The 19,138-nt window shown below is 38.8% G+C and overlaps 1 protein-coding gene across 1 annotated transcript; it reads left to right on the top strand.

The window, feature by feature from the left end:
* The first annotated feature begins 85 nt into the window (after positions 1–85).
* LOC146589225 (scaffold attachment factor B1-like) lies at positions 86–18,613 on the top strand. The gene is made up of 21 exons (XM_085316655.1): positions 86–402; positions 1,323–1,410; positions 2,781–2,845; positions 2,930–3,136; positions 4,355–4,414; positions 5,092–5,119; positions 6,005–6,503; positions 6,925–6,971; positions 8,332–8,432; positions 10,031–10,180; positions 10,276–10,352; positions 11,331–11,470; positions 11,856–11,947; positions 12,325–12,431; positions 14,653–14,946; positions 15,239–15,376; positions 15,900–15,942; positions 16,530–16,651; positions 17,689–17,801; positions 17,927–17,978; positions 18,251–18,613. Exons 1-21 carry the CDS (start codon positions 214–216, stop codon positions 18,378–18,380), a joined length of 2,742 nt encoding a protein of 913 aa, XP_085172781.1. The 5' UTR covers positions 86–213; the 3' UTR covers positions 18,381–18,613.
* Positions 18,614–19,138: the final 525 nt, after the last annotated feature.

The following is a 19,138-nucleotide window of genomic DNA, read 5'->3' as shown; positions in this document are numbered from 1 at the left end:
CGCTTGCGTGAAGACCGTCACTCACGTCTTCCTCCAGCCCCCTCCCCCACGGCTGTCGTCGCTGTTAGCTTCGCGCCTGCGCGCAGCGGGCTTGCTTCCCCCTCCCCTTAGTGCGTCTTGGCCTCCCCACCATTTTGTTCTGTGAGCGCTACGTTAGTTGTGCTATATTCCCCCGTGCGTTCGGGCTCAAAGCGGAATACTGAAGGGGCTTTGATGGCGGAGAGTCAATCAGCGGCCGGGCTGGGGGACTTCACATCCCTTGGTGGGGCCGTGGCTGCCGTCTCAGAACCCGAAACCCGGCGGCTGAGCGAGTTGCGGGTCATCGACCTGCGAGCCGAGCTCAAGCGCCGCAACCTGGACAGCGGCGGCAACAAGAGCGTCCTCATGGAGCGGCTGAGGAAGGTGGGGAGCGAGCCCGGCTGATGAGGAGCGGGGAAGGGTCATCCGGGCCCTTTGTCCCTTACCGGAGAGCCTTCGGCGCATGCGCACTTGGGGCCTGCCGCGGTGCCGAGGGAGGCCCGGAGGGGAGCGAGGCACGGGCGTGTCGTGTCGCGCCCGCCAGCCCTAGGACTGCGTCCCGCGCCGGTCTCCGGGAAGCCATAGGCTGTGCGCCAGCACCGATGCCCCCCTTTCCTCGGCCGTCGCAGAGGCCGCTGCGTGTCATCGTCCCGAGCCGCCCGCGGAGGCCGCGGCGCCCCGTAGCGCCGGGGCAGCCGCCGTTACCTCTGCCTCTTCTTAGGTTTCAGACGTGCTACTTCCCGATTTCACTCCCGAGCGACCGTAGTCTTTCCTCCACCCTGTGTCCTTGGTGCGCATACATCCTTCCCTGAAATCCTGCACACACACACGCGGTGTCCTTCCACTGATCGTGTGTTTGCTGCCCTGTGTGCACACTTGCCTGGCTTTATTTCTCCGACCTTTCCTGAATGCGGTCATTGACTTCTTTGAGGCTGATACAATGCAGTTGCTCCTGCTCCTTTTGAGTTGTATTAGGCCTGCACACTGAGAAGAAAGTGTTGCCGCATGTGCTTGAGTTCCCATAGTGCTCGCTCTTTGGTTTTGTACAGATGAAATGGTCATCCCCTGAACAGGAAGCTATCTCTACAGATTGGGGGGGGGGGGCTCAGTCCTAACTGTAACCTGGTCTGGCTGCGGGAGAGTGCTGTGTCAGACCTTATTGGTCCCTGTTGCTGATGGATCATTGCGCTGACTGGCTCTCTGACCTGCAGGAGGGTGAGACTGTAATAATGTTTCCATCTGACAAATCCTTAAAAATTCATAGAAAAAAAAAATCATGGACACAATGCTGCTGTCTCCAATAGGCCATTGAAGATGAAGGAGGAGATCCTGATGAAATTCCTATGGCTTCAGAAATGACCAACAAGAGAATGCCAAAAAGAACTAGCAAAGGTACAGAGTCCAGACAAATGCAGTTTCTTGATTTACAAATAGCTGGGACTTAGAGTACAATGTTGATTTATTCTATTTCACTAAAATAATAAAAAAAAAACTTCGCATTTTCTCTGTTTTTTTTTCTTTTTCTTTTTTTCCTTCAAGGAAAACTGTAAAACTTCGTTGCATTAGTCAGTGAGGGCAATTTTAAAACAATAATATAACACAAGCATACTTCTGCTAACTTATTTTGAAACCTGTAGGCAAGCCCTTAAGTTGCAAGCGTATTTTTAGTACTTATGACTCTTGAGTGCCAAGCACAGAGCAAGCAGCTGCAGTGTAAGCTCCCATGGAAAGCTCTGCCAGTACATATTAATCCTGATTTACAGCACCCTGATTACTAACTCCCTCACCATAACTGTTTATATGTTTTTCATTTTTCATAGAAGCCCTTGAGCCTGCATCATCACTGGGCTACAATTTAAAATACAAGGAATTATGGTGCTCTGGAAATAAGAAGAATCATTGTTGCACAAATACAAATGCATATAATATTTGTTAGTGTCATATTTTATATTATTACTGTCTGTTATTTTGAAAATAAACTGTTCTGTATAGTTTGTTAGTCATTGAAATATGTTTTGCTTCAAAAACTTGACATAATGATGTGGACCCAGCTAGACATGATTTGTTTTAATTGTTCATAGCTGGTTCTTCAAAGACACTTTTGGAAATTTGTTTTTAAGCCGTTTCCCTTTGAGATGATATATAGTATATATATTAAATAAAGCTATTTGTGGAAATTTATTTCTAAGTTATTTCCTTGGAGATAATACAGTAAAAGTACAGAAAGGGCAGTTTTTGAAGTCATTATGAGTTTGCTGTTTATAAATGTGACTAAATCTGATTTGCGTGTGCAAGGTCTTAAACCTGAAGACTAATTCTACGTCACTAGCTGCATAGACTGCATGAAGCATGGAGATAGACATCATATGCTGCCAATATTCATTCAATTTTGCATAATAAATAGACTTAAGAGGGAGATTTTTGTGGCAATCATTATAAGGTCGTTCTTTTAAGTGGAACATCTTGCTAGAGAGTGTTATCTTTTTATGTACTGCAGTGTTGTGGAATGAGAGGAACATAGGTATTGAAAAATATAGCTGCTCACCTAAATGTGCTATTTCTAGTTCATACTCATGCCATTTACCTTCACTGGTAAGTCATTCTCACTTATCTACAGACGTAACTGGACTTCTGAATCAGGGCCGTAATGGTTATTTCTTGAAACATACTCAGCCTTGAATCACTAATTTTTGCTAATTAAGCAAAGAGTATAGATAGTATGATATGTAGTGCTATTCTCACTTCAGTAATACTATTTCTAGGAAGAAAACTAGAAGAAGAAGGTGTTGAAGACAATGGACTGGAAGAAAATTCTAGAGATGGGCAAGTAAGTGATACCATGACTGCAGTTACTAAGCGCATGCATCATTTAAACCGGAATAAATATACATGTACCTTTCTCTTTCTGTAGGAAGATATTGAAGCAAGCCTGGATACCTTGCAGGATATTGACATGATGGATATTAGTGTATTAGATGAAGCTGAAATAGATAATGGCAGTGCTGTAGACTGCGGAGAAGACTATAGTCCTGATAATATTCTTGATTCACTGTCAGATCATAAAGACAGTGCTGATGCAGAAGTGAAAGAACTTCCAGATCAGCTAACAGAAAATGAAGTAAGTGATTAGAAGTGTCTACAATTTTGAGACGGTAATTAATAAGGATATGGCCACACAAAGTTACTTCAGTGTAATATAGGACATGAATTTAATGTGGATTCTGTTTCACATTAAGAGCTCTTGTGTCCTACTCTTTGAAGGGTAAGCACTCAGGCATCTATTAGAGGTTTGAAATGTTCACAATAGCAGGGTCACAGTATGCTTTACTTTGCACTAATTTATTTGTTTGCTGAGAAAGAGATGCTGGTGGTCTGGAATTGAAAGTAATATGTTTTTCTTCCCATTTATATATGTTCTGAGGTGTGTACATACACAGATATCCTTCCATCTATATCTATCTATCTATCTATCTATCTATCTATATCTCTGGATGAAAAATATACTTCTTTATATAATGTGGACGTCTTTTCTGCAAAAGTAGTGTCCCAAATGAAGGTGTTTAGGTTGTACAGTTTTCTAGCAGAGACTATTATAACATGAAAATCTTTATGTACTGTATTTCCCCTATTCTGACAATATCAGTCTTTTAACTTGGTTGGAGAACAGTGTGAAATGCTTTTTTATGGTAGAGTCGCCTGCTACTAAGTGAACAGAGTAACTAGCTGTTACCGCCTCCTTACTTTTTTTATTTTGGACATATCTTGACTGTCCCAACTTTTTACTCTTTACTGTATGAAGTACAATCTCATTGCAACAATGTCCAGTTAACCTAAAAGGCAAATCCTTAGTATTCTGTAAACTCAAGCTGTTGTGAACCATGTAATTGAGTTTTGAGCCTTAAAATCACATCTTAAGGAAAGAGAACTTTTGGGATGTGTTTTGTTCTCAGAGAAATGGAAATCTAAGTCATCGTTGTTTCTAACTTTTTTTTTTTTCAGTTAGAAACTAAAGAAGGAAAAAAGTGAGAAGTTATATAATGTCACCAAAGAAACATACATTAACATATTTCCTCTCTAAATCAGCATAGCTTTAAAGTTGACAACATCATTTTGAAATTAAAAGGTTATTGGAAAAAGATACTCCGTTGCTAATACCATCAAGATTTGTCATTTCTCATTCTTGAGTAACATTCTCAAGTAGGAAATGAGATCTTTGGGATATTGGAAAATATTTCTTATATTATTCCTAGGGAAAATTGAATACAGTAATATTTCTCAGTAAGCTAAATTACTTTTTTTTCTGTAAGGAATGCTATAATTCCTCTCTTACTCTTAGGAAGATAACGATGAAATTGAAAACAATTTAGATGCCTCTTCGGATCTAATTGAAATGAAGGTAAACTGAAAATATACCTATATTTCAGACTAATGATATTCACTCTGTTCGTACTACAAAAGAGAAAATATGTCCAAATACGATATTTTACCAGAATTTAGCACCTAACTGATCGTACTCAGATCTGCTTCTGCTAAATGAAAATGTTACCTGCTTGTAGTCTTTAGTTTGCTAGTAAGACTTCCTCCTGCTCCACATCTGCTGCAAATAAGAATGTTCTTGTATATAGAATGAAAGCTGTACCCCAAAACAAATATTTCAAAAGTATTCTGATGCTTTTCCTTACTTGTGAAAAGTCACATAGGTTTGATTTTTCAAAAATCGTTTCATCTTTTTCCTGCTAATTATATCAAGTAGTACAAATAAGCAGTATGGTGGATTCTTTTGTTTCCTCTGTGTAGTTGATGTGGTACCGAATTGCTTTATTGCTCTGTTTCTTTAACATTCCACATCAGCTATGAGGACGCAATTGCGGTTGTAATTTTGATTTGGCTTCAGTTTGCAAAAAACCCCATTTCTGTAAAATGCTCAGTTCAAGTGGACTGTGAAAACCAGAGTGAGTTTTGTAGGTGAAATGGTGCAGACTTAAATCTGCTGGGCGGGGTGGGGGGGATTATTATTCTATATTGCAATATACATTTATAAAATCTTGATTCTGTGTTCATTTTCCCATACAGAAAATGGAGAAACTACGCCTGGAGCCAGGTACTGTTAAAGGAAAACATATTCCTGTCTTTTCAACTAATACTTTTTAAACCATTAACGATAAAAAAAAATTGCATTATTTTTATGATGAACAATCCAGATCATGCAGGGTCATAGAGATTGGAAACCCAATCATATCCCCAGATCTGTGAAGTAATGCTTGTCATCTTTGAAATATTTTCAGTGAAATGAAATGGTTTAAAAACCTGTTAAACTACATAAATGGATTTAGAGGAGTTAATCACAGTCTAAAAGCTAAAGATTCTACTTGTAAACAGATCTTGTGATATCGCATACACCTTAACTCTGTAACTGAGTAGAGGGCAGTGAAAACAGTAAAAAGATATTGTAGGACATTAAAATTTAAAGATTAGTTACCGGATACAGAAGAAAGAAGAGAGTTTCTTCCTGGAAATTCCATACAGATACTTTTCACTTTATGGACTGCAAACACACTCATGCACCATCAGAAGATGCCCAGTTTTCATGTTGGACTGTCTGCTAAAAGAATTTCACAGAAATTAGGAAATTGAACTTTCAATGCATTGATATATTCAGTTAAGCATCTTGGACTTTGGAAGCTAAATAGAGAAGAAACAGACCTGAACGATTTCATGAAGAATATCAAGGATCAGCCAGAAGGTTTTTGTTAAATCTGTGGGGGCATTTTTCTACCCTGTAACATTTTAGGGTTGATACAGTAGGTTGTCAGACTACAGTTAGCATAGTAGTTTTAACACTGTGTACACTAGGGTTTTCCAATCTCTGTGTAGCTTAGAGGTTCTCTTGGTGTTGGTGTGGCAGCCATGCCAGTTCCACATTTGTGATTGCTGTATTTCCCTGGTGATTAAATCTTGTGCCATTCTATTCCTGTTAAATCCGTAGAAAATGAGAAAATACTCGACATTTTGGGGGAAACTTGTAAATCTGAACTACTTAACGAAGAAACTTCCGAAGTGGAGCAGCCACATGCACAGGAAGCAAGTAACGTGGTGCCAGGCAAGAGGCTAGCCGGGGAAGAGGACGCTCTTGCTGCCGCTCAGTTGGAGGAAGATGCTTTAGATTTGGACAGCAAATCGGCACAAGCTTTGGCAAGGAAGGAAGCAAAGCGTTTAGTTGTAGCAAAAGGGGAGACAAGTGAACAGACAATAGAGGAAGAGAAACTGGACTCTGAATCTTTAGTAGTAGAGACCCTAAGTGATCAGAGTAGCAAACGATCCCAAGGCCCGGAAGTCTCTAGTGGGGAAACAGCGGAAAATGGCGCAGGTCCCGAAGCCAAAGATAGCAAAGAAGATGCCAAGAGAACAGAAGACAAAGCTATTTCTGAGGAATCCCCTGCTACTAAAGAGTCCTCAGCCAGTGAGGGCGGTGATCAGAAAAAGAGGTTTGTTTTTTCTCCGTTCTAGACCAGATGCTATCTTTTTTTCATTGGTCATTAAGTGATGCGAATAAGCTGTTTCCTTCAATTGGCCACCAAGACTGATGAAATTGTAGCTTATTCCTAAAGAATCTGTTTTATTTCTCCTTGTACAGATCTTTTGTAAGCACAGAGGGTTTGTTTTCTTTCCTTCCTCAACCTTCAAAGGTTGTTTTCTTAAATTACTCTTATTTTTAACTTCTTCCATATATAAATCTGTTTAAGAACCTGACTTCCCTTGTTTCTTGTTAGATTTCTTAAATCAAGCATAGAAAGGTGTGGTTTCTGTTTGCAACATTTTTTCTGGTAGGTATTTAATGTTAGCATTTTCATAATTTAGTTAGTCATTTTTCTTTCTGACTTGAATAACATGATCTTTTGTCTCTAGCCCTGTTGAGGATGCAGATACAAAGATAATCTCAAAAGATGAGAAAGGTATGTTTCTTTTTAAAAATGAAGGTTAAAAAAGAATCTAACAATTGTTTAAAGAAACACTTTTTTTGTATTAGGAGCTGTACTTTAGCAACAAAGTGTTGGAATTTTTGTAGTTTTAAATATCCAGTATTGCCCTCCTCTTTCTGGATAATATTTATTTATTTATGCAAAGGAAAAAAGCGTAAGTACAGATAGCTAGACTGAAACCTGCTTCGTGCAGTTTGTGAAAGTCTGGAACTGAACCCTATTAAGACAAATAAAAGGACAGTAAAGGTACTCCAAAGGAGACTGGAAACAGTATCCCAACGTAAGTGCTTCAAATTGACAAGCAAATGCTAAAATGTAAGAAAATCAGAACCTTTAGGAAATAGATAAAGATTCTTCCCTGATTTTACTCTAGTACATTTCTCGGTAAAAGAGAACTCATCTGGGAATTAGTGAAACTATGGAGGAGCTGGTTGGACTTGCTTGTCACAGCAGAGTTCATTGAGATGAGCTGAAGTCAATTATTCAGTGCAGTTTGCCAGCAGCTGGCACCTATTCTCTTTCCCTCAAGCATCAGAGATGTAGTGTATGAGCAACCTGCTTGTACTGCCTAAGAACTAATAGTGCTTTAGAGATTTGTGTGTCGGTGTTTGAGTTCAGCTTGAACTCTTACTAGTAACTGGGCTTTGGATTTTCAGATTTTACAAGTTCTCAAGCATTTATTAAAAAAAAAAAATCCTTGTTCAGATGCCAGATTGGGAGTTCTGCAATTCTTATGTAGTTAAATTAAACCAGGACTTTTTTTGACTCCCTTAACTGAAGTGATGGGTGAACTCTTAGTATGCAGTTGGAATCTATGTGAGCAAAAATTTAGAGAGATTTTCATGCTTTCTTTATGGTGAATGCCATTCCTTGAGAGTTACAGTTAATCTGCATCCCATCATCACTCCTCTGGAGTCCTGGAGGTAAGGCGGGCAAGATATGCGCATGCAAAGGTGCTACCGCAGTTCTGCAGACCTTGCAGGTCTTCAGCATTTTTCTGCAAGTGAAGAGTTATTGGGATGTATCCAAAAACATTCTGAAGAGCCACAGTTACTCCAAGTAACAAACTGTTTGGACTGAGGTACCTCTGAAAAATGGCATATTTCTGTCGTACCTATCAAAGTTTGTAGTTTCACCTTAAAAATTTTGGACTTCAATAATAATTGCCTTTAGGAATATGAAACATTGGAGGGGAATATTACATACATGTTACCCTACATTTGCTCTGTGATTTAAAATGTGCAAGATTTGTGGAACTGCTTCTTTTTGATTTAGAAATAGTTGCTGAAATAATCAGGTGTTTGGATTTTTGTTTTGTTTTCCTTCTAATTAGGCCGCAATGCCAGCAGTTCGAGTAGAAACTTTTGGGTGAGTGGACTTGCCTCCACTACCAGAGCTACAGATTTGAAGAATCTGTTTAGCAAATATGGAAAGGTAAGTCTTCCAGTATTTTCAGTTGAATCTGTCTTAATAAAACTTCCTATGTTTCTACCACTGAGAATACTATTGAAAAGAGCAGCATTATCCAAAAATGCTGTGGAACAAGAAAAAAGTTGGACAAGTTCGTACTGTATGACTGCCTAAGCTTTTTTAATTGTATCTTTCTCTGCTAAATAAAAGAAATAATCCATTTCCAGTCCTTTATTTGAAACAGCTAGTGGCTTCTGTGCTGTACTATCATAATTTCTTCACTCATCAGGAATTCACAGTAAACAGTTTAATGCTGTTTATTAAAGGCATTTTAGGACTAAGTAAAATATACAGTAAATGTTGAAACGTGTTGTGGAGCATTTAAGAATTGTCACAGTACATGATCTATTTTTGTCTCAAGATGGCACCATTGCTTAAAAAAAACACCTTTCTGGATGTTCTAGTGCAGTTACTAGAGACAGAAAAATGGCAAATTACATCTCCCTATCAGTTGGGAAGTTGAAAGAGCTAGTTTAATAGAAGGTGCCAGAATTAGTAACTTGTACTTACAAGAGTTGTAATAACTCTTGTACTGAGATGATTATTTAGTATTTTTCTGAAAACCTTAAAACATATTTAGAGATGATTAAGTTATAGTTAGAGAAAGCTGTATGTGCTAGCAATGAATTACTGAATGTTTAGCTGAAGAAATACTGTAGAACTTAAACCTTGCAATAAACACAAAAACAAATTAAGTGTAGTACAGCTATGAGATTGTTTGAATGTCGTGCGACTATTGCTTTTTGCAAATGAAATCAAACTTTTTTTTTTCCCTGCGTATCAGGGGATGCAGTATTTGTCTTCCATTTATCTGTTCAAAATTCCATCTGGTAAGCTGGAGTGTATTGACCATAAAGAAATAACACAATGTAAAACATAATTAAAAAAATATGTGGCAGCTACCTTAGCATTTGCCTCCGCCTAGGTGCCTTAGTACCACTTAGTCGTTTAAAATAAAATTACTGTTCATCTTTTTGGAGTATTAACAGAGGCAGAGCTTCCGAGAGGTAAAAATATATCTGCAGTAAATACAGTTCTCAAAAGTATGGGTTTTTATTGGCCTTTTGAAGCTATTTTTTGAGGGAAAAGTTTGTTCCTTAAACAGGATTACAGATAACTTACTGTGCCTCTTAGCAGTGACTCAAAAAGCGACATTTTTTTGAAGGGGAGATGGGACTTAGCAGTTTGTTGACCAAGTGTTAGCGTGTGGGTGGAGGTTTTCTTAACAGATTTGTGCTAGGCCCTTGTTCCCTTTGTTGCTCTTCAACAAAATAATGTTGATGTAAAGGTAACTCCCCCTCCACCCCCCCACCCCAAAACCAGAGTTTACTCTTTGAGTGCCCTCTGTTCATTCAGCTTTTGCAGTGTTGCATTGGCAACAAAAGAATGTTTGGCTCCAAAAAAATATTTCTTTTGTGTTTGTTTATCTATTAAAAGTAGTCATCTCATAAATGATGATGGACAGGAATAAAGCAGAGTAGAAATGCAGCTTGTACTTCTTGCTGTTAAATTGTGCGTACTCATTACAATGAGGTTAATACATCTTTCTTTCTTTTGGAAAGGTGATTGGTGCAAAAGTGGTCACCAATGCTCGTAGTCCTGGTGCTCGCTGTTACGGCTTTGTTACAATGTCTACAGCTGAGGAAGCAACAAAATGTATTACTCATCTCCACAAGACAGAATTGCATGGGAAAATAATTTCTGTTGAAAAAGTGAGTACTGTTCCCCAAGGATACCTTGTTAGCATTAGATTGTACAACCAGCTGAGACCACATTTGCAGTTGTTGATATGCAAAATAAATTACAGGCAAAAAATGAACCTGCTGGGAAGAAGCCAATAGAAAAAAAAGAGGATGAAGTGAAGAAAGAAACGGTCAATGAGAGGTATTGTTTTACAAATTCTGTGTCTGTAGATGTTTTGCTATTCTTCAACTTAGGTGGATTTATCAGGAAAAACAAAGTTACGTTAAGAAATCTCTGTGGCAAGCATCAAGAAGTGTTCATCTTTCCAACTTTTACTACAAAATATGCTGCTGTTGACATTCAACCCCTTACTTTTATGTATCCATTATGTGTTTTAATCTAGTCAGTGGAATCTTGCATTTTCAAGCCTGCCCTTTAATTTAGCTATATTTGTTTTTCAGAAGAGATTGTGGTACTCTATTGCCATAAATCTATGGAAAAAGGCATTTGAGAATTTTGATCAATGTGTCACTCTTTCTTCTTTAAATCCTGCTCATGAGAACAGAGCTTTCTCATGTTGATGCCATCACAGTGAAAGATCAGTTTTCCAAGATCCTTTTCCTAGAACATGTTCTTCTATAGAACTATACTTTTTTTCCACTTTATTATTAGTAAAAGTAGCTGAAAGACAGTAAATCCTTTGCTTTAATTATTTTTCTCTTATAATAATACCTATTAAATGCTGTTCCCTCACAAACTTTGCCTGTATTTCATCTAGTGTTCAGAAAGGCTTGCCTGGTTACTGTGTAATATTAACTTCCTTATGTTTGACAGCAGCACCACAAAATGTTTCACATGAGCATTGCACTTCATAAATTGTCATGTCGTCTTACAAGAATCTTTGTGGGCGTTAGCCCATGGTGGTATAGATTTTTTTCATTCTGCATATTCTTGAATTATCTGAATCTCAGCCAAGTTTTTATGAAAAACACATAGTTTGATTGTATTATATTATAGCAGAAGAGGTTATAGAAGTAAATCTTTAGAAGTCTAATTATGACTCTTTTAGTACATCAGAACTGTACTTTGTTATTATGTTGCTAGCATTTTTTTTCTCTCCCTCATTTTTCTTTTCTCTTGCTCTGTATCACTCTAATGTGTATCAATATGTGTCTGTAGGGCTGGCAGTGTTAAAAGAGATGAGAAATCTGACCAAAAAGATGATTCTAAAAAAACAGAAGACAAAGATGAAAAAGAAAGAAAAGATAAAGATGAACTGAAACCTGGTTCATCGGATCAACCTAAAACTACCAAATCAGGTAATTTGACTACTGTTTTTTCTAAGCGTAAAACACGGATAAATGTGAACAATTGATAGGAGTTATTTATGTTCAAATCTTCCAGTGTTTTGGGAATGTGTTGAGGTTCTTGAGTGGAAATCCAAATAGTGCAGTTTCAGGGGATGGCCAGGGAGACGTTATTTCGTCCTTAACAGAAGTACTTGGAATAATTGTGGATGATTAAATGTTTTGTGAAGAGAGGATTAAATGCCTATTTCACATTTTAGAGGAGGTGACTTCTAGCACTGGGAGATGACTTCTAGCACCGAAAGGAATGGCCTGTGTACTAGTTCTTTTTTTTTCCTTCTTTTTTTTTCTTTTTTTTTCTTACCATCTCTTCCTGTTCAACCTCCAATTTATTTAGGAAGTAAAGGAACAGAGAGAACAGTAGTAATGGATAAATCTAAAGGAGAACCTGTTATTAGTGTGAAAACATCAACTACATCGAAAGACAGAGTAAGTAATTTTTTTTGCAGAGAAACACTATGTATAAGTTTTACTTAGATACTGAATCCTGACAAGCTACATATAACCTACACTTTGTCTGATGAGAGTTTCTATAATATGGATTTATATCTTAATTACTAAAATATTTTTCATATGGCTAATATCATACTCAGCAATGGAGTCCAGCCAAACTAAATGAGGGAACTTAAGTCTTCTGTGTTAATATGTGATGTTTCTGCAATGTTAAAAATGCACAACTTTTTTAATGCAAGACCAAGCTTTGACACACATGTATGGATGGAAATATTGCTTAGAGTATTGTTTGTTACAGTTTTATTTTTGTAAATATACTCCGTTAAGATTTTCTATTTCAATATTAAATACAGAGTATTAAGAGTCAGGATCGCAAATCAGAAAGCAGAGAAAGACAAGGCATTGTGCCATTTGACAAAATTAAAGCACAACGAAAAATGAGAGAGGCAGAACAACGCCGGTAAGAACAACAGTGTTTGTTTTTCTAGAATGAAGATAATTTTCTTTTAACTAATTAAAAAATGAAGAGTTTTCTAATTTGTCTTCTATTTGTAGTTAATTATGTTTGTCGGTCAGAAACCTATTGAACTGGAAAAGCGCTTATTGTTGGCATTACTCATTTTGAATATTGAGATTGAAATTATTTGATCTTTTTTTCATTTTGTAGATGCTGATTTTTAGATTGGTTAAATATGCTGCTTTCCTTAGCAGAGAATACATTTTAGTAGAGAAATGATAATTCTCAACTCCCTGCACTCAAATACACTGAGAAAGGCCAGGAGAAGGGTTATCTTTCTCAAAATAAGACCTTGCCTTGTCACAGTATTCAAAGTCTCCATAGCATTTGAAATTAAATACAAAATTTAATTATTTATTTAATTCAAAATACAAATATTCATGTTGTTTTAATACATTGTGTCTGTAGAGAAATTGTGGGATTTTTCAACAACCTTTCAAAGTTTCCACTTTGGATCCTTTTAGTTAAGATCCTAATTCAGGTACTTACATTTGAGTTTTTTTCTTTTCATGATATCTTGCATTCCTCCTAGATAAGCTCAGGAGGTTTGGGTTAGCTGAGTGGACAGTGAGGTGGATTGAGAACTGGCTGAAAGGCAGAGCTCAGAGGGTCGTCATCAGTGGCACGGAGTCTAGTTGGAGGCCTGTGGCTAGTGGCGTCCCGCAGGGCTCAGTGCTGGGTCCCGTCTTGTTCAACTTTTTCATCAATGACCTGGATGAGGGGACAGAGTGCCTCCTCAGCAAGTTTGCTGGTGATACCAAGCTGGGAAGAGTGGCTGAGACACCTGAGGGCTGTGCTGCCATTCAGAGAGACCTGGACAGGCTGGAGAGCTGGGCAGAGAGGAACCTCCTGAGGTTCAACAAGGGCATGTGCAGAGTCCTGCACCTAGGGAGAAATAACTCTATGCACCAGTACAAGCTGGGGGCTGACCTTCTGGAGAGCAGCTCTGCAGAGAAAGACCTGGGAGTGCTGGTGGATGACAAGTTGACCATGAGCGAGCAACATGCCCTTACGGCCAGGAAGGCCAATGATATCCTGGGGTGCATCAGGAGGACTATTGCCAGCAGGTTGAGGGAGGTGATCCTGCCCCTCTAGTCAGCCCTGGTGAGGCCTCATCTCGAGTACTGTGTCCAGTTCTGGGCTCTCCAGTACAAGAGAGACATGGAGCTACTGGAGAGAGTACAGCGTAGGGCTGCGAGGATGATCAGAGGGCTGGAGCACCTGCCCTATGAGGAACGGCTGCGAGAGCTGGGCCTGTTTAGCCTGGGGAGCGAAGACTGAGGGGGGATCTTAATCTTATCAATGTGTATAAGTATCTGAAGGGAGGGTGTCAAGGGGACAAGGACAAACTCTTTTCAGTTGTCCTGTGTGACAGGACAAGAGGCAATGGGCAGAAATTGAAACACAGGAAGTTCTGCCTGAATATGAGGAAGAATTTCTTCACTGTGAGAGTGGCAGAGCACTGGAGCAGGTTGCCCAGAGAGGCTGTGGAGTCTCCTTCTCTGGAGATCTTCAAAGCCTGCCTGGATGCAACCCTGTCTAACGTGCTGTAGATGACCCTGCTGAGCAGGGCGGTTGGACTAGATGATCTCCAGAGATCCCTTCCAACCTTACTGATTCTATGATCTCATACAAGATAAAGGTAGTAATGGCTATGCTTCAAATTCCTTGCTAAAGCTGTGATCTGAATTCCATGCTGAGACATTTCCCAGTTATTACGGAACTTTGTAACTTATCTAAGAAGACTGAATCGGATAGGGGGAAATGCTTTCATCGTTCTAATTGGAGACGGAAGAAAAGCTTATCTATCCTAAGTGGATTTCTGAGCTGTAGTGGGGTCATATTACCCAGCTCACCTTTCCTGCTTCTTTAGAGTTGGATGTTATATTTGAGTAGAACAAAAGAGCTTGGAGCATTTGGATTCAAATTCTTATGACCATATAGGATTATTTGTCCCTCACAGGTGGATACTTTGGGAGCAATACAGTCAGTCTCTGAATAGAGTAATTCATGAGTGTTTGCCCTCCCTGCCCCCCTCTCCTATGTCTAATTTAGAGGAGTTAAACTGACAACAATTGCAAAGTTGGGTTAATCTTCTTTTCTCTTTAACTTCATTTATTTGTTGAAGTAATAGATCTATAATGTTTAATTTCTCTTAAAATAGCACGCGTGAGCGTCGGGAAAGACAACAGCACCTGCAGACTATCCGGGAACGAGAAGAAAGGGAGAGGCTTGAGATTGCTCGTGAGAGACTGGAAATTGAAAGACAGCGTCTTGAACGAGAACGAATGGAAAGAGAAAGACTGGAAAGAGAAAGAATGCACATAGAACATGAAAGGAGAAGAGAACAAGATCGCATTCAGCGAGAAAGAGAAGAACTGCGACGCCAGCATGAGCAATTGCGCTATGAACAGGAACGTCGATCTGCAATGAGAAGACCATATGATATAGATGGCAGGTAAAGCCAGCAAATACAAGTGGGGTACGTGTTGCTCCTAGGTTCTGTCTTGTCAGGCTGCACTATGAAAAGCTATCTTTCTCCTTCCATACACTCTCAGATTCCAGTATTCTGCACTGATAGGTTGCATTGAGATAATCATGTTTAATAGCCCCAGCAACTTACCTCTCTGAATTTGTCTAATCCCTTTTCAAACTTACTTACATGCTTCTAGCTTGCATTGTTTGGAGGCAGAGAACAATTTGAAAAATCACTATCATCTCAGCTAAAATGAATATGCTCTTTCTCACAGGAGAGATGACCCGTACTGGCCAGAAGCAAAGCGAATGGCAGTGAATGATAGGTACCATTCAGATTTCAGTCGCCAGGATCGCTTCCATGACTTTGATCATCGGGATCGTGGCCGTTATCAAGACCATTCAATAGACAGGTGGGTGTTCTATCTTCACTGTGTTGCCTGAAACTAAAAGGCAAAAATATATTTAATATTGCATTTTGCTGCTTTTCTGTACTATGTGTTTGTTTTGCACTTCGTTTTTTCTGTGTGGCTTAGTGGCTGTGGACTTTCTTTTAAAATCTTGCATAACCCTGAAGAGATCTGCATTATGCCCTGAGTTAAACCTTTTGTCAGACTTGTTCAGAGTGTTTTGCTTGTGATGCTATTTCACACTTCTTTTTGGTAGGATTCTGAAAAAAAATCTAAATAATACTGTAGACACCTAGCATTTTCCACCAAGAACCTATCTAAACCAAGAATATTCTGCTTTATACCATAGGACTGATTATGTTTTCCGGAAAGATACATGGAAATCATGACAGAATTTATTCCAGCTATTTGTTGGCACTACCTGGAAGCATGATTTTTTCATCTGTGAAAGTCCCACACTGATTGGGTTGTTACAGACTACTGTATATTTTACTAACAAAATCTGATTTGAATTGACTATTTGTAGGAGAGATGGATCAAGAACAATGATGGGAGATCGAGATGGACAAGTGAGTTGCTTTTAGATACTTGCTTTATAAATCTACAAAATGTCTATTTTATTTTATAACCTAATTTCATAGTGTGTGTCAGATTAAATTTCAGTAGTTAGCAAGTAAATTATGTAAACTGAAATAAATATACATCCATTGTAAGATTGTCCTTTTCTCTTTAGTAGGTAAGGATGAATAGTACTTGTTCTTTATAAAAGTCAGATATAGTTATTTTGACATGCTATAAACAAAACAAGTAAAGTATGCCAAAAGAGGTAGAATATTGCAAGAGAAAATGCAGAAGTACAAAATACCTATGGAACTGAGTAAGCAGGTCACTAAGGAAGCTTCACTCTACTGGGTCATTTGGAAATAACAGCAAATAACAGATGAAGACGTTTGCAGGTTTTTGAGTGGGTGGGGGGGGAAGGAGAAGATTATCAGGGCAGATTCAAGCAATGAGAGATTATTTTTGTGGAGTCTTGGAATCCTCAAATGCCCTTTGCTGATGGCTAAGCTATGAGATTGAATAATTGCAGCTAAGCTACTTTTAACAACTATAGAGTCAGATTGGGGCATTCGTGTAAACATTCTTTGTCTTCTAGCATTATCCAGATGACCGCCACGGAGGACCAGACCGTCATTCACGGGACTCTCGGGAGAGTTGGGGTAGTTACGGATCTGACAGAAGAATGAGTGAAAGTAGAGGGGTACCCCCACAGTCCCGGTTAGTATACATGAGAATTTTTTCATGTGCACCTAATGAATATTTTCATATGTAAAAGTTTGATGCAGTTTTGGAAGCACAGTTTTACTTTATCCAGGTTTTACCCCGAGTCTGTCCTCTGCTCAATGGACTACAAATGAATAGTTCTTTTGATGTATACAAATATCTTAAGGGACGGTGTTAAGAGCGTGGGGCCAGACTCTTTTCAGTGGTGCCCAGCAACAGGACAAGAGGCAACAGACACAAACAGAAACACAGGAAGTTCTATCTGAGGAAAAACTTCTTTATTGTGAGGGTAACAGAGCACTGGAACAAGTTGCCCAGAGAGGTTGTGGAATCTCCTTCTCTGGAGATGCTCAAAAGCCACCTGGATGCCATCCTGTCCAACAAGCTGTAGGTGACCCTACTTGAGCAGGGTGGGTTGGAGTAGATGATCTCCAGGGGTTCCTTCCAACCTCAACCAGTCTGTGATTTCAATTGCCTTTGCATCAAAACATGTATCTTGCCATGATACTTCTTTAAACAATTTCAGATCTGAAAGTCCTTCTGGTTTCAATTAACTTTTGCTTATGTTTCTGTTGAGGCTTCATATTTTCATGGTAGTCTTTCTTCCCTGGTTTGTAATTTGCGGTTGTTGGCAGGACCATCCTGTCAGCCTTTGGAAGGAAAACAAGTCAGTAAAAGATTTGCACTATTTATTTATTTATTTATTTAATCCTATGAGTAAGCCAGCCTACAGAACAGACCAAAAATAATTTGATGGTCGAAACAGGAAGCTGGGATATTTGGAGAAAGAATCAGGGGCATCAATGTAGTGTGAACTGGATTAAGAAAATCTTGTTTTCTTATGTCATGGTAGGGAGATCGTGCAGAAGGCTAATTACTAAGATTTGACTAAATAGATGTCCAGTATAAATACAGGATAGGCATGCATCTTGGTGAATACTTTGAATATGTTTATGACTGTGGCATTCTATTTGAATCTATTTTGTGTGCTCCATCTAACATAAAATCACATGAATTTAATCCCTTTGTAGGGATGGACGTGACTGGGGAGATCATAGTCGGAAGTTTGAAGGACATCAAGATCGTTCATGGCAAAGCAATGTGGATGGAGGAATGATAGGACGGGATCATGAGAGATGGCAAGGTATGCTTTTTGCACAAGAGCTCATTAGGTGTGCTACCTCTAGCAGAAATTACAGGCATTATTAGCCTTGGAGATGAAGTAAAACTGTTTCTGTGGATATAAAGGAAGCATTTGAACTTTTTTAGGTGGAGGTAGAGGCAGACCTGGCCATGTGCTGCATCGTGGAGGCATGTCAGGGTAAGAATGTTATGAGGAGCAAAGCATTTGTTCTTGCTCTAGTTTCCCTTCCCCTTAAAGGACATCTGTTGTATTTAAATTAACCCTCCCCAAATATTTTTTGATTTGTTATTTAGATGCTAGGGAATAATAAAATATTCCCATCACTTTTATCTAATATATCTTACTGAAGAGTAAAAAGTCATACAGGAAGTGTAAACAATATGCATTTTCTCAGCATGACGGCCAGAGTCACAAGAGGAAAATTAACATGTCTGAATCATTTTTTTTAGGCGTGGAGGTTTCATGCAAAGTGGCAACCAGAGCCAGATGATGCATGGAGGAGGAATGCAAGGAGAAGGATTTGCAGGCCAGGAGAGAGCAAACAGACCCAATGATCCCCGTTTCAACCGTCGTTACTGAATGTGTTTTGATTTTTAATGCAAGATGACAACAGAAATGAACCTGTTACCCAGGGTTACCATTAATTGTAACTTATGGGTTACTGTACGTGTAATTTTTTTAAGCTGCTGCCATATTATATCCTCAAGCCAATGTGAACTCATTTGTTTTGTAATGTGTTGTTCATATCCCATTTAAAATGTTTGTTAATGAAGCATTCCATTTTCCATAAATAAAAAACAGTTTACAGTTAATTGCTTTGTTTCAACAGTCACCAGAAGAGGTTTTTTGATAACAAGGTAAACTCAGCTATATGTTAAATTGTGTAACTTTTTTTCAAAGATGGAGTATGAAAATTCTATATAGGTCTCCTTTTGTGTTACAGTAAGAGTTCCCAGAAATACACTGACATATTTTGTTACTTTAGAAATCTTAAAATTAACATGCAAATGCAAAAGCACGCAAGAATGTTAGTAGACTGCAAATGTCATATCCTGCAAAATGTGACTTATGATCCTGTAGGACAAGTGGTGAAGACTTTTCTCGCTATCTCGTGTTGGGAGATACTATGCACCATAATGCTGAAAATTTGGTTTACTCTTCACTCTGTGGAAAGTGTTATCTACTGATTTACCAGCAGAGGTTCTGTAAGAGAATATACAGGTAGTGGTGGAAGTAATGACTTGCCTCTGCAAGTCAGAATCATTTCTGCTTAGCTTCTAAAGTGTCGAGGTAGTCCAAAACTTGGTTTCAAGCCATTAAGAGTGTATTTACCTAGC

This window comes from Rhea americana, unplaced genomic scaffold, assembly GCF_003343005.1.
Source record: "Rhea americana isolate MKP2758 unplaced genomic scaffold, rheAme1 scaffold_477, whole genome shotgun sequence".
Taxonomy (NCBI): Eukaryota; Metazoa; Chordata; class Aves; order Rheiformes; family Rheidae; genus Rhea; species Rhea americana.
Note: the sequence above shows the minus strand (reverse complement) of the source record. Positions and strands in the feature narration are given on the sequence as shown.